This window comes from Vombatus ursinus, unplaced genomic scaffold, assembly GCF_900497805.2.
Source record: "Vombatus ursinus unplaced genomic scaffold, bare-nosed wombat genome assembly UNPS02014772.1, whole genome shotgun sequence".
In the NCBI taxonomy this organism is placed as follows: domain Eukaryota; kingdom Metazoa; phylum Chordata; class Mammalia; order Diprotodontia; family Vombatidae; genus Vombatus; species Vombatus ursinus.
Window position 1 is genome coordinate 1,978,293 of NW_020954550.1, and position 15,575 is coordinate 1,993,867.

Below are 15,575 nucleotides of genomic sequence, written 5' to 3' on the forward strand. Positions count from 1 at the left end.
TTTCAGTTTCAAGTAATTAAAATCACGTATTTTGTCTTCCATAATTGCCTCTAACTCTTGTTTGGTTAAGAATACATCTCCTACAGATTTTTAAAGGGCTGCCATGCTGATGTTGCAGAATTGTCTGCCTTTGCAATAGCAGTTCAGGACTTTTCAGTGCTGATGCTACAGGGTTTTGGCCCCCAGCAGGATTTTGCTGCTGAAGGACTGTGGCAGCACTGGCTATCTGTCCTCAGCCTGGACAAGTTTCCACAGCTGGGGTCTCCACAACACTAGAAAGAGGGGGGTACCAGATGTGGAAGCAGGTTTTGTTGTAAGCTTGTGTCATGTTTTGGGTCTGCTAGTGCAGCCTTGCTGCTGGTAGTGTGAGAGTTAAGAGAGGTGTGTTTAGTGAGCTCAGGGTCAGTGTCAGTTCATGGAGTTCTGTTTTTGTTTTGGATTTTTTTTTACCTTATTTTAGATTTTGGGTATCCTTGACCATGGAGATAGTTGAAGTTACTTCATCTTTGCTGAATAATTTCTGTTTTGGAGGTTTAAGAGATTGTGGGGATCAGAAAAAATATCTAGTCCTCCTTGTTGTTCATGTGACCCAGAAGTCCTCAGAAATGTGAATTATTATTTTTAGGTTCTGCGTATTTGGCAATGGGATTTTCACTGCCTGGGTGATAAAAATGCCTCTTTGTCTCTAAGTGGGAATGATATAAACTAGATAGCTAACAACTTTCGAGTGGTTTCATCACTCTTCTCTTCATACTCACTATATTCTAGGGCTTAAATTGCCAGTTTTTAAGAATTATGAGATATAGTTCAGACCTAAAATAGAGCCCCAGGGAAGTGGCAGGCTGTATTCTGGATCTATGATTTGAAAGAAAAAAAAAGTGATGGTAATGCTTCTGCGTGATCCTATTGTAGGCAATGTCTCTACAATAAAACAAAGGATGTTGCAGAACTGTTTTGAAAAGTAATAAGTTGTTTGTAAATGTTAGGAACTGTGAATATTGTTTCTCTGGCTGTTTCTAGAGCTTTAACTTCCTGGGAAAGGAAATAACTCTTCAGTCTTGACAAGAATTTCTGGGACAATCCTGATACAGCCATTTCCAATTTTCAATATTTTGGCCTCCTGAATTAACCAGATCACTTTAACCAGGACACTCACTTCAGTTAACTATAAAACTTGGGCAACCCCAAGAGCCATATTTATAGCATTTCATTTTATATGCCATATTTGACCATCACAAAAGGAATATGTTAGGTTGGCATAGCTCACTTCAGCGGTCCAATCTGTTTAGCATTTTATCCTTTAACAAATAATATCATATATACTCATATGAATGGAAGGAGAACAGAGTAAGTAGAACTAAGAAAACAACACACATAATGACTACAATAATGTAAATCAAAATAACTTTAAAATGAAGCAAAATGTTATATAGTCATGATGACCTATCTTGGGCTTCTAGAAGAGATAACAATGTGCACCTCCCTCTACTCCTTAGAGAGGTGGTCGACTATGATTGCAGAATGTTATGTATACTGCTAGACTTGGTCAAAATGTCAGCTAGTTTGGTTTGCCTATTGTTCTGTGATATAAGGGAAGGCTCACTTGGACTTAAAAGTGGTTGATCTATCCAGATGTGATGTAAAAACAAACAGCATCCATAAACCTTTAATTTTTTTTTAAAAAAGTGCTCTCACATCCATTCTCTCATTTGATCTTTATAACCACAACCTGGCATATATTCTTATCTTAGCCACATTTTAAAGGAGAGGAAACTGAGGCACAGAGATCTCAATATTACAGATGCAAATATTTTATCCTTTTCTCTATTCTCTCCCTCCTTCAACTCTAAAGAATAAGATCATCTTTATTCTGATATACATCCCTGTTAAATATGCAAAGAAAAAAACTCCTATAAGTATTTCAAACAATTCCCATGCCCATTTTTTTTGTATTGGCTCTTTAGGTTCCATTTTGAAAGGTGGTTAACATGTTCCAAATGCCTATTTGATCTTGAGTTTCAGAGAATCAGATATCTTCTGAAATGGCACTTCCCACTTGTTTAATAAAGAACCTTTTGCACTTGTATGTATTTTTATATGGAATGTTTTGAACCTATATCTGATTGTAAGTATTTATGGGGAAAGCAAAATGCATTTAGATGCTCTCAAAACAAAAATCCATTTCCTCTGATTTGGACCAGAAGAGTTAACCTTGGGTAGACATCCAAGAAAGCAAGTGACCTTTCAGTTCCAAATGATGTTCTTGGAATGTATTTTCTGATGAAACTGGCCACTTGATGAGGCAAATCACCAAAGCACCTGGTTGGGTTGGTCTGAATGAGTCCCTAGCCTATTAGCAATGTTCACTTTGGCAGCTATTGTCCACAGTTTAACCAAATGCCCTTTAAGAATAAGTCAGCTTTATGGTGGCAAGAATGCTAGATTTAGAATCAGAACCAATAAATTGACAAGCATGTATTAGATCCTTACTATGTGCCAGACTCTGTGATGGTCACTGGGCATACAAATTCAAAAATGAAATATTCTCCCTTTAATAATCTTCTATTTTAATTAAGCTCATTATATTCAGACGACCTTAGTTTTAATCTTGGTACCGCCCCTCACTGTGTGACTAGGCAGATTGCTTCCTCTCCTTTAGTAAGCTGTATTAGTCCAAGGCAGGGGTTCCCAACCCAGGAAAGAAGGAAGGGAAGGGAAGAAACAAGTATTTATTAAGTACCTACTATGTGCCAAGCACTGCCCTAAATTCTTTACAAATATAATCTATACATAACTGTACTAAGCAGTTTACAAATATTATCTAGTTTTACAAGATATTTGTAAAAGCACTTAGCACAGTGCCTAGCACACAGTAGGTGCTATATAAATGCTTATTCCTTCCCCTTTAGCCTCATAATAACCCTGGAAGGTAGGTACTCCCATTTTACAGTTAAGGACACTGAGGCAGATACAGGTGAAGTAATTTGTCCAAGGTCACACAGCTAATCTCTTAGGCTAGATTTGAACTCAGGTCTTCCTCATTCCAAGCCCAGTGCTCTACTCACTACAACACCTAGCTACTTGATGCATATCCCAGAAGAGTGTAAGATATTTGTCAATGGAGTACTAGGAATATTTGGTAATAATTATCTTATTGAAATTAATTATTTCTTTATTTCATTTCTTATGTGCATATGCACAGAGTTTATTTCCTTATTCAATATAGAATGAGGGCATGGGAAATTTTTTTTATGTTTATATACATGGTAAACTCTAGAATTTATCATCTTTAGTATTAAATTAAAAATATGGGAAGTTTACTAAAAGCCAAATGTTTTGGAGACTGAAAAGAAAGGAACCCCTGACCTAAGCCGTTATTTTTTCTAGGTATCATCTGATATGATTTATAAAATGAAACTACAAATTAATGTCTGTCAGTTTTACCCTGCACTGCAATTTCATCATCCACAAAAATGGGGAAATGATAAACTAGGTGATTTCTAAAGTCCCTTTCAATTGGAAACGCAGTGATCCTGTGCTTCAATTGCTAGTGGCCATTTTGAAGCTGTTAGAGGAAGTATACCTTGAAGTAGCTCTACACATCTGTATCATCAGGAACCACCACCCTGCTGAACTGTCCAGCAGTTCTTAATCATATCATGCACTGATCAGCCTCCTCAGTCTAGATTCTGAGTTCTCCAGCTTCCTACCTCTCACCATTTTTGTACATCTTTGCAATAACAACTCGAAGGTGGTTGATGACCACAACAAATGTAATAATGGAGAAAACATTCTAAAGTGATTCTGCACATAAGGACCAATTATCACAAGTTCACTCGACTGTTTTAAAAAATTGAAGAATTGTTTATTTAGAAAGGAATGGGGGTAGTAGGATTAATACAGTTGTACTCATTGGTACTACAAGTACAGAAAGCCTCTCAATCATTCATTGAGTGAATGTTCCATATGATGATCAAAGAAATATTTGCAAGCAACATCTGGATTGTACACTGCTGACCACAAGGATTAGAAACAACTAAATACAACAGAAAAAGAAATAGACATGGAGTCAGGTGAGACCTGGCTTCAAATCCCACCTCTGACACCTCATTGCTAATACTATGTGACCGGGGGGCAAGTCATTTAGCTTCCCTAAGCCTCAGTTTACCTATCTATAAAATGGGGAAATAATAGCTTTAGTATCTCTCTCCCAGATTGTTGTGAGAATCAAATGAGATGCCATATGTTAAAACAGCTTTGCAAGCCTCTGAATGCTACATAGATGTCAGCTATTACTATTCTTTGAATAGTTCAAGTATATGATTCTTATTTGTGACATTCAATCAGTAATGACTACAGTTTTCAACTGGGACATCAGTTCTTGTGGGCCATTGGTGGTGCCAAGAGGCTTCTCTGATTCTAATCCCAGTGTTTTTTCTTGGTTTGTTATACCGCCTCCTTTGAATAAAGGGGGTTTTGATAGCAGCAAATCATAAGACAAAAGGTCCTAAAGATTTTCTTCCCATTTATGTGAAATTTCGTTTGGTTTGTCATAAACAACAGAGGATCATAAAAGTTTAGGGCTAGGAGGGATTTTCAGCTACACTTTAGTTTAATACTAACTAACATTTACATAACACTTTGAGATTTGCAGAATACTTCCTACAGAATAACTCTGTTAGATGCAAGTTTTTTTGTTTTTTGTTTTTTTTTTTTAACTCAGTCTGCGATTTCACTGGTGTAAAGAACTTCCCAAGAAGAAACTCCCTCTAACCAATGCAGATGGGTTCCTAGTCAGCAACTTCTAATTTTACAAAGTCTCCCTGGGGTAGCGAAAGATCAAATGACTTTCCAAGCAAGGGTCACAGAACAAGGGTGTGTCAGGTAGATCCAGCTCTTTCTGATCCCAAAGTCAGCTTTCTATCCAATGTACTGCCTCATATTTGTTCTTCTATTTCAGCCTTCAGAGGAAATGGAAGCTCTGAGACATTAAATGCCCAGGCAAGGGACTTGGGTCACTCAGTTACTAAGTGACTGAGGCAGAACTCAAACCCAGTTCTCTTGACTTCAAACCCTGCAAGCTACTTACTCCCATACTACCTCTCATTTATTTTATCAGGACTTGGGTTCTACATCCCAGGTTTGGCAGTGACTCTCACTCTGTCCCTTTCCTCTGTTATTACTGATATGTTTATTTTTTTTAGTAACTGAAAGTATGACACAGCATGTTCTAATAGCTTTTTCTCTTGAAAATAAATTTTTGTTGTTTCGAAAATACCAGTAGAATTCACGTCCTCGAATAGTGACATTGAGAAGCTGTTCAGAGACACATGATCAACATAACTATTCAGTTACTGAGCTTCGAGGTGTTATTTAACCAATAACCTCAGAAGGTCTCTCTCCAAGTACCAAAGGAAACATGACATTGGTGTCAAATAATTTTGCTTCCCTTCTTGCATGGTGGATTCTCAGAAGATATCAGTGTTTGCCAAGATACATTAGTATGGCAGCTGACACTTGGAAACAAAAGCACGCCTTGACCAAGGACCCATGTTGAAGTCAAATTTTATATGGTGGATCACTGGAATGTGACACTGTATAAAGTATATGTGATTAATTTGCATGACACAGAACATTCCCTTTCTAGTTCCAGACTTCCAATTTCCACTTTCCAAAATGTTGTGAAGAAAGATTGACATTTTTCTCACATATCATATCCAATATCTTCTTTAACATATCACTTCATTATCACACCTACTAGCTAAGAAGTTTTCCCTGTGATTCAAAAATTTTGGTCACTTATAAGCCTTATTCTCACTTGTTTTTGACTAATATCTGTATTCATAATTATCTTTTTATATAGTTATATAGCTTTTGATTTTTGAGAAGTTATGTAGTTGAATTTCTCTCTTTTAATTATTTCCCATACATAATCCTGTAGGTAATTTGCTTTGTATATATTTGTTTGCATGCAGTCTCCCCCATTAGACTGTAAGCTCCTTGAGGGCAAACTGTCTTTTGCCTCTTGAAAAACTTAAGCCTGTCAGGCAGCTAGGTGGCACAGTGGATAGAGCACCAACCCTGAAGTCAGGAGGACCTGAGTTCAAATCCGGCCTCAGACCAAACACTTGACACTTACTAGCTGTGTGACCCTAGGCAAGTCACTTAACCCCAATTCCCTCACAAAAAAAAAGAAAAACTTGAACCTGCAAGACCTCCTGAAACTGAACCTAAAGGGTCTAGACCACTTGCTCTGGGCCAGTCACATGATTTCTCAGGTCCTCAATTCCTTTGTCAGTAAAATGAAGAAAATAATATTTATATTACTTACCTCACTTTGTTGTTGTACAGGTCAGAGGAGCCAATATATATAAAATATTTTGTAACTCTAAAGCACATTTGAAATTTAAAGTTTTTTTTTTATATTTTTTTTCCTGCTGTTTAACACAATGCTTAGCATGTAGAGGAAATTTAATGAATTTTGTTGAACTGAATACCACTGTTCTCTCTTGATAATATCTTTGGTTTCAACTGAATCTTCATGCTAATATCATTTTGATTTCTAGTTTCTTCATGCATATTAATTCTGAGCCTTAGAATTAGCATATCTTCAGGTCTTATAACTTCAAAAGGATGAAAAATCCTTCAGGGACATGGCCAGAAAACTTCTTGCACAATGTTGCTAATGGGGAAAACACACACACACACACACACACACACACACTTCGAAATAGCTTTGGTTATAAAAAGGATAGTTACCATTAGGGAAACTCTAAGTGAGAAGTGGCTTGAAATTGCAATGGTTTCCCTACCCAAACCCTACCTCCCAACATCCCCCCCAATTTCTCCCTTCTCAAACTGCCTCAACCCTACCATTCTTTCAGGAATTTTGAGCTGCTAGATGTTCTAGTCCAGTCAAGAAAAAATACATTTCCTCTTTAGTCTACAGAAATAAGAATGGAGTTTTTAAAAATTCATTTTTATTTGGAAATGAAGGAAAAAGCAAAAAAAAAAGGAAATATAAAGCATAGGAATAACAATATTTAAATAACACAGATTTCCATCCCATCTACTTTATAACCTCACCTTTTAAGCTCCACCAAAAGATTTGGATATGGAACTAGAGGAAAAGGAACTTTCTGCTGATGGAAAGCCTTCTTACAAGCATTCCCTAAGATATGAGGGAGTTTCAGATTTGATGAGTGTCTAACTATCCAGAGTACCACGGTCAACAAGTAAGCACAACTTCACAAAACTTATGCGAAAACAAAATTTATTACAAGAGAAACGAACATGCGTGTGGGACCCAAAGAGTTCACAATCCACACAGAAGTTTACATATTTTTAACAGTACAAAAAAGAAAAGAAGAGATACCAGAAATTCCCACCTAAAGGCGCATGGCATGGGAGGGGAAAAGGTGCAGTAAAGGTGGGGAAAGGACAAACCCCTCCTGAAGTGGAGGAGCAAGGGGCTGCAAAAAGCTGAATTTTTTCCCTTGGAAACTGCTAGATCATAAAGATAGAATGGTCTGTTTATCTACAAGGGAACTAGCTGCACAGACTGACTAGCGCCTGTCTTGACTCCCAAGGACACACAGGGAGTCCAGTTTGGGATGCAAATAACAAACAACGTCAGCTGGGGGGCAGGGCTTCATCCTTGACACATTCAGGGTCTCCTGCATACTCTGGACCCAGTATTTCTGGAAAATATACAACTCAAAAAGATAAGTTCAGGGGACCCCTTTAACATTTCTTAACACCATCAACCTTGACCTTGAGGAAGAGCCTTATGGGCCGGAGAAGAGGGCCAAGTAAGCAGAGAGAAGGGGGAAGAAGAAGGAAGCAGATGCTAACTTAAGCAGGAGACATGAGTGTGGGGCCACTGAGAGCATAAGAGTAAGAGGGCAGATTCTCCCTTTCCCAAAAGAGCAACATTTTGCCTAACTGAAGTAGGCTAAGGACTTGGAAGTCATACTCAAGTCATAAGGGCAAAGTACAGGGTAGGAGGGTGGGAGGAAGAAGGAGACACAGTATTAAACTGTATAGCTTGGCAAAGAATCTGAAAGAGGAAACGCTCCTAGAAATGAAATCACCAGATGACGAAATACCTGGGCTGTAAGGGAGAGAAGCATAGGCATTTTTCTTTCCCTTCTTTCCTGGTAGCCATCACTGCTTTTTTGCTTTTTTTGGTTTTTGCACTCCAGGGTTTGAAAAGAAAGTCACACCACCTGTGGAAAGAAGTGAAAGTGAGTTGTTTAGAAAGGGAAAGTCATGCCTCTGAGCTCATAAGAAAGGTCTGCCCACTGTAGGGAGGGGAAAGAAGCTGTCTGAGCATGCTCACATGGGTGATCCGGTTTGAGGAATGATTGACAGCTCAGCTTGCCTAGCTCCCCAGTGCCAAATGGTGCTTACATCTACCTAAAAGCTGGTGTGATGTGTACACAGTTAGCTGCCCAGATACTGAGCTCCCATTCTTATAACTCAGCTCCAGCTCTATCTGATTTAGAGCTGGAAAGGACCTTAGAAACCAAGGAGAAGACAGAGTCCTTAAAAAATGAGGAAACTCAACTCAGGTGACTTGCCTCAGGTCATATAGAAAGTGACAGAATCAGAATTCAAATCCAGCTACTCCAACTCTCAATCTGAGGCTTTTCTGACTGCGCCACACTACTTCCAAATTCACAGCTCTCCTATTGGTTTGCCTCTGGTATAGCCACTGATGAGTGGTTAAGGCTAGTCATACCCTTCGATGACACTCAGCTGTTCCTTCCATTGGGTGCTATAGCTCTGTCCCTCTTCCACATTTTATCAGCTTATTCTGAGAGGGAGAAGCCAACCTCTTACCTCTTCCTGTTTCAAAACTTGGTTGCCTGCTGGTTCCAGTTGCATACCTGAGGAGCTATGCAAATATAAGGGATTGCCACATATTTGGTCCTCTGTGCACACTCCTGTTAGAGAGCAACTGGGTGTAGTAGAAAGAGCACTTGATTTGGCATCAGATAGCCTTAATTCTGACACTGACATTGAGCAAATCACTTTCCCTTTGGGCCTCAGTTTGTTTATCTGTAAAAAAAAATACTAAGTTACAAGATTTTCCAATTCAATTCAACAAGCATTTATTGTTAAGGACCTATTATGCTCTAGGCACTGAGGTAGGCAACTTGGACACCAAAAAAAAAAAAAAAAAAAAAAGGCAAAACAATCCTTGAAGGAACTTTTGAATCATTATCATTATTAATGATTCGATGTCAACATGTCAGGAGGTCTCCAGTGGAGTACCACAGGGAGCTGTGCTTAGCCCTGTGCTATTTTTAGATTTTAATGACTTGGATAAAGGCATAGAGAAAATTCTAATCAAATTTGCAGATGACACAAAGGTGGTAGGGACAGCTAACCTACTGGATAACAGAAGATCCAAAAGGACCTTGACTGGCTAGGAAGGGTAGGAGTGTCCTGACATGGCGGCTATGTTAGCTTTTTCCTTAAAAGGTACTGAGGGGCAGCTAGGTAGCACAATAGATAGAGCTCCAGCCTTGGAGTCAGGAGGACCTGAGTTCAAATCTGGACTCAGACGGTTAAAACTTACTAGCTGTGTAACCCTGGGCACTTAAGCCAGATTGCCTCACCAAAAAAAAGGAAAAAAAAAAAGTACTGTTGCTGAGACTTAATTGATTCTGGGCACTAAGACTCTAGGCCAAGTTGCCTTCACACAAAAAAACACCCTATGATGCTTGACCAATGGCCCGCTATGAGCAATGCAGGCAGAGAAGTTACACTTCTCTTAGCTGCACATCTTATTGTACATCCTTCCCTTGCTATGCCTAAATAAATCTCCTTTTATTAGCCTTTAGATGGACCACCAGGGTCTGATTTTATTGCAGTCCTGAATCTAAATTATCAGGAGAATGGTCTGGTCAGATTTTAGATTTGTCCCTATTGATTTTAATCTTATTAGGCAATCTAATAAGATGAAAATCAATAGGGACAAATCTAAAGTCTGTCTGGGTACCAAAAAGAAAATCGACTTCACAAGTACAAGATGTGCAAGAAATGGTTAGACATCTGTTGTTATGAAAAAGATCTGAGGGTTTCAGTGGACTGCAAGCTCAGCGTGAGTTAGTATAATGTGGTGGCCAAAAAAGTTAATGGAATCTTGAGCTGCATTTTGAAAGGCATAGGAATAGGGAAATATTTATTGTGTTCAATTCTGGTACCACAGTTTAGGAAGGACAGTTAAAAGCTGGAAAGTGGCCAGAGAAGAGCAACCAGGATGGTGAAGGACCTTGAATCCATATCATATGAAGATCAGTTCAAAGAACTGGGCATGTTTAGCCTGAAGAAGAGAAAAAGAGGGGCCCAAGATCCCGATCAAATTAAAACCCCTCATTTTACCAGATGAAGAAACTGTGGCAAAGACAAATTAAGAGCTACCTTTGCTAGTAAGTGTCTGAGGCAGGAGTTGAATTAAGATCTTCCCGACTTCTAGTTCAGTACTCTACCTACTGTCTGACATCTGATAAACAGTCTATCACTGAGCTTGTAGTCCAAACCTTTCCAATTTGGGAGGACCCGCTAGAGCTTACACCTCACAATACAACCTTTGAGAAGCCAGGATTACTTCTCCCACCTAGAAGAAGAACTTAAGTGCAGCAAACAGAAGACCCACCTAATTAAAAAAGCATGTGTGTATTTTTACTGGGGAATGAAGAGGGTAATACAACACCAAGCTGTGAAAAACTGGCAGGTTAGAAATTACTTACCTTCTCACAGTCAACATTATCCAAACTACCTTCTTCTTCACCAGTCCTCCCTTTTAGAATTAAAATTTCTGTATATTTGTATATGTGTTGTGTATATATAGTGTGTATATCTAAGTATATATAATGTGCATGCATATATACACACATGTGTATGCATACACATATATGAAAGAGAATATAGGACATATTAATATAATATTTAAAATATAAAAAAGCTCTTGTTCGTTGTCCTTCATATGTGCAGGTATATACATACATGTGTATATACACATGTGTATATGTACATACAATGAAGGAGGACAGAGAACAAAATAAATTTTATATACTTAATATTATGCATAATATATTATATATACTTATATATATTTTCTGTTGATTTTGTTTTACATCACAACGTAAGGATATCTATTTTGTTGACATCATAATATTTTATTACATTAATATACCATCATTTAGCCAAGTCATTTTCCTATTGTTGGGCATATAGGTTGTTTCTAGTATTTTGCTATTACCAATAGAGGAAATACTAATATTTTTGTACCAGTGGGTCCTTTTATATGAGGAAGGGGAAGGAATAAAGTCCTATATATGGAATCATTAGGTTGGAAGATATGATCAGTGTTTTATTTTTATTGTATATTGCTCTCAGAAATATTTACCCTGGTATGCCCTATCCATTGGATAGGTAGGTGGCACAGGGAATAGAGTGAGGGCCTGGAGGCAGGAAGACCTGAGTTCAAATCCAACCTCAGACATGTACTAGCTGTGTGACCCTGGGCAAGTTGCTTTACTCTGTTGCCTCAGTTTCCTCATCTGTAAAATGAGCTAGAGAAGGAAATGGCAAACCACTCCAGTGTCTTTGTCAAGAAAACCCCAAATGGGGTCATGAAGAGTCAGACGTGATTCTAGAACAAAATTTTAACCACTTTCCATCCCCAAGATATATGAGAGTTAGACAGTTCAAACGTTTCACTTGAGATCTTTTTTTTAAAATGATACTTTATTGCCACCTGCTGGTGAGAAATCATCTAGCTTCTGACTTTCCTCTGACTTCCAGCGAATTAAGTTAAGGGACATAAGGAAAGTTAGGCTAAAGGTTTAATAGGCCTGTAAGACAGGAAGCAACCTCAATGATTCATCCAATCTATCCCTCTTCTTCATACAGTACTTCCACTAAAAACAATTAAGCAGTTTTACCTCTTTCCCTTTACTACCCCTTAATACTGATTTCATAACTAGTCTCAATCAAAAATCCATTATTTAAAACCCTGAATTTTATGACAATCTTTAATTTTCCCAACTTTAATACAGTAGTTCCATATAGTCATCAGTCTTTGTATAATACTCTCCATATATGTCAAATAGTCATTTTTGTCCCTTTTACTGTCTTTTCTCTAGCTAATTAAACTGTGTTTCTTTAACATTTTATTAGAGTTCCTAAGTTATTAGAATTCTTTGTGGCTCTCCTATGAATTGCAGTTAATTTTCTCTCAGTATCTTTAGTTTGTAATAACCAGAACTGACTAGGTCTGAAAATAATGGGAAATTTCTCATTCTGGATCTATTATTTGTTCTATGGCTCTGGGCAAGTCATCGACTTGAATTCTCACAGCCTTAGACAAAAGAAGAGGATGGACTAAATGATTTTAAGGTCCTTTCTAGTGCTAATTCCTCTAGTGACTCTAAGAAAACCCCTACGAATGTCTCACAGCTCCTCATTGTCATCTATATCAAGGATCCCATTAGCTCTACCCAGGCAGATCACAGCCCATCTATAATTCAAAGCATTCCCCGAGATTCAGAGAGTCTAAGTGACTTGGTCTGCAAGTGGCAGAGGAAAAATTTGAACCCAAATCCTCCCAACTATAATTCTCACATTGTACCCACAATTCCATGCTGTTTCCCTATATATTCTTTCATATACATTACCTTTGAAGCTTACTTTTTTAGTACTAGACATGCACCTACCTCTACGCAAACCAAACCAGTAGAGGAAAAATCAGAGCACACAAAAGATGTATTAGAGGCTTCTTAATTAATTTCATGAAAAGACCCTTTGCTTTATTACAGGATTCCTGCTGGATTCATTTCATTAACATGTGTTACAAAAATATTTAAAATTATTGGATTTATAAGAATTTGATGTACACATAGTTTCAGGGAAAAATCAATTATGTAAAGGAAAGAAATAAATGTTTATTAAGCACCTACTATGCTCTGGGCACCATACTAAGTGCTTTACAAATACTATCTCCTTTGATCCTCACAACAACCCTGTGAAGTACGTGCTATTATTTTCTCCATTTAACAGCTAAGAAAACTGAGGCAAGCAGAGGCGAAGGGACTTACCCAGGGTGTCACTCAGTAAGTACCTGAGGCTGGATTTGAACTCAGGTCTTCCTAACTGCAGGTTCAGCATGCCATCCACTATGCCACCTGGCAAAGTACCCTTGTACTTCTTGGCACTGCCTCATGGTCAGCTAATTACTGACCCCTCCCCTCCCTTGATTTTTTTTTTCTGTTTTTAACACCTAAGACACAGGCCCACAGCATAAAGCACAAAACACACACAAAAATAACTTCCCCATTGGTATACACCTGAGACAAGGACTGGACCTGGGATTTTATTGGTAGAGTAGTCTCCCAGATGAGGAAAGTCCTCCTGTAATTTAAAGCACAAAACAGTTGCCTAAAGCCTCCAGATAGCTATTAAGTGACTTCCCCAGAGTCCTACAGCTGTGCCACAGTGAGACTTGAACCCTGGATCTGAGGTCAACTTTCTATGCACTACCCCATTCTGCCAAAATGTAATTATACAGTTTTTTTCCTTGTACTAATCTGCACTTTGTCAATGTTGAACATTATGATTTTATGTAAAACCAAATCAATTTTTCATTCTGTGCCCATCTTTCAAGGTCCTAGGCAGCCGGCTCAGTTTGGGATCATCTGGGAACCTAATGAGCTGATCAGCAACGCCACTGTGTTCTCCAGGTTAAGGTTATTGGCCTATTTACTGGTGAATTTTATTTCAGTTCACACGTCCTTTTTAATCAGATACATATAGTCCCCAGCACAACATCGTGAGTACACTTAATATGTACTTGATGATAATGATAAGGACATTAGGCTTAGAAATGCTGGATCCTCTTCCAGAGAATGTTTCAGTGGGTTAAAGCAATTACTTAGCACTTTTATCCTAATTGCAATCACAGTTGAGTGTCAGGAAAAGAGGAGAAAGAAATCTGTTTTTCAACAGATGATATTAAAATGTCCAGCCCTCTTATAAACACATGAATAACAAACATGAATGTACCTTTAAGACACTCTAACTCTTAATTTCTAAATGTGATTTCCATTTTTATTTCTTAAATTCAGATATATTTGAAACTGACTCGTGCTTGATGCCAAAGAATCCTTTACCCTACCTTCAACAGGGGTGAGGAAGAAGGGACAATTGTGAGGCTGTTTCAGGATTCAAATGAGGCAATTGTTATGACCCTATCCTAATCAGTTAGGTGTCTAAAAGCATATTTTTTCCCTCAAGTTTTACTGATACCTTTTGGTTTTATATCACAGTCATTTTCAGGCATTTCTGGATATTTCCAACAGCTAGGTAGTGTAGTGGATAGAGTGCTGGCCCGGAATCTGGAAGATACTTCTTCATGAGTTCAAATCAGAGATCAGATACTTTTTGTTACCCTGGGAAAGGCATTTAACCCCATTTGCTTCAGTTTTCTCATCTGTAAAATTAGCTGGAGAAGGTAATGGCAAACCACTCCAGTATCTTTGCCAAGAAAACCCCAAATGAGGTCACTAAGAGTCAGACACACTGAAAAACGATTCAATAACTACATTTCTGGACATATCCTACCCCCTACATGAATGTCAAAGTTGGTTCAGAGAACAGGGGCACAGAGGTTGGCTGGCTACCTAGAAGACCTCAAAACACTTTTACCAGTTCCATTCAGGCAACAGGAGAATGATTTCCCAGACAGTTTTTCGCAGAAGATAACTGAAGCCCATGCCCACCCTCCACCCCCACAAAGAAACAGCTGTAATACCAAGTACTAGAGACAGAGCCCAGGTGGGAAGGGGAAAGGCTTTAACTCAGGTACTTCCCTATCTCCACAAGGCACTAACCTTTAAGAAGAAACATAATTCTGAACAGGGTCCACTAGATTCTAACAAATCCTCCTACCTGTCCCACGTCCTAGCATAAAAAGTTAGAAAATGACTGCTGCCTAGAAAAGTGAAAAATCCACAGAAATTTCTGTTTGAAGAACCAGAGCACCAGGATCTGCACCAGGGCACCTGCTACTGCACAGAAACAGATACAACTTTGAGATGATTCCTTCCCTTCCTCAGTAGTGCCAGCCACTGGTTTGGGGATTTTGTCTTTTTAGTCCTCCATCAGAAGGTGGAGGCAGTGGGGAAGGCAAGGAGGAGAGCAGGAAGAAGGAGGAGGAGGACGAGGAGGAGGAGAAGGAGGAGGAGGAGGAGGAGGAGGAAGGGGAGGAGAAAGAGGAGAAACAGCTACAATTTATATAGCACCTAACTATGTGCCAGGAACTACGCCAAGCACTTTTTTAACTTGATCATCTCATTTGATCCTCATAACCACCAAACAAGTTAGGTTCATTAGTGTCTGAGGCTGAATCTGAACTCAGGGCTTTCTGACTCCAGGCCCAGGGCTCTATCCACTGTGCCACCAGCCACCTCATAACAGATTCCAGTACACGGTTACAAATGTAATAGTGTAATATTGAACCATAAGAAAGGATGCAAGAGATGGATTCAGACAAGCATGTGAGGATT

At 38.7% G+C, this 15,575-nt stretch overlaps 1 protein-coding gene across 1 annotated transcript in view; it reads right to left on the reverse strand.

Annotated features, from left to right (window-relative positions):
* Positions 1-8,002: 8,002 nt before the first annotated feature.
* ZBED3 (zinc finger BED-type containing 3) overlaps positions 8,003-15,575 on the reverse strand; it is a 118,585-nt gene continuing 111,012 nt past the window's right edge. Inside the window, exon 4 of the mRNA XM_027863588.1 lies at positions 8,003-8,228. Within this exon, the coding sequence (XP_027719389.1) occupies positions 8,167-8,228 (62 nt within the window). The 3' untranslated portion in view covers positions 8,003-8,166. The remainder of the gene's footprint in view (positions 8,229-15,575) is intronic.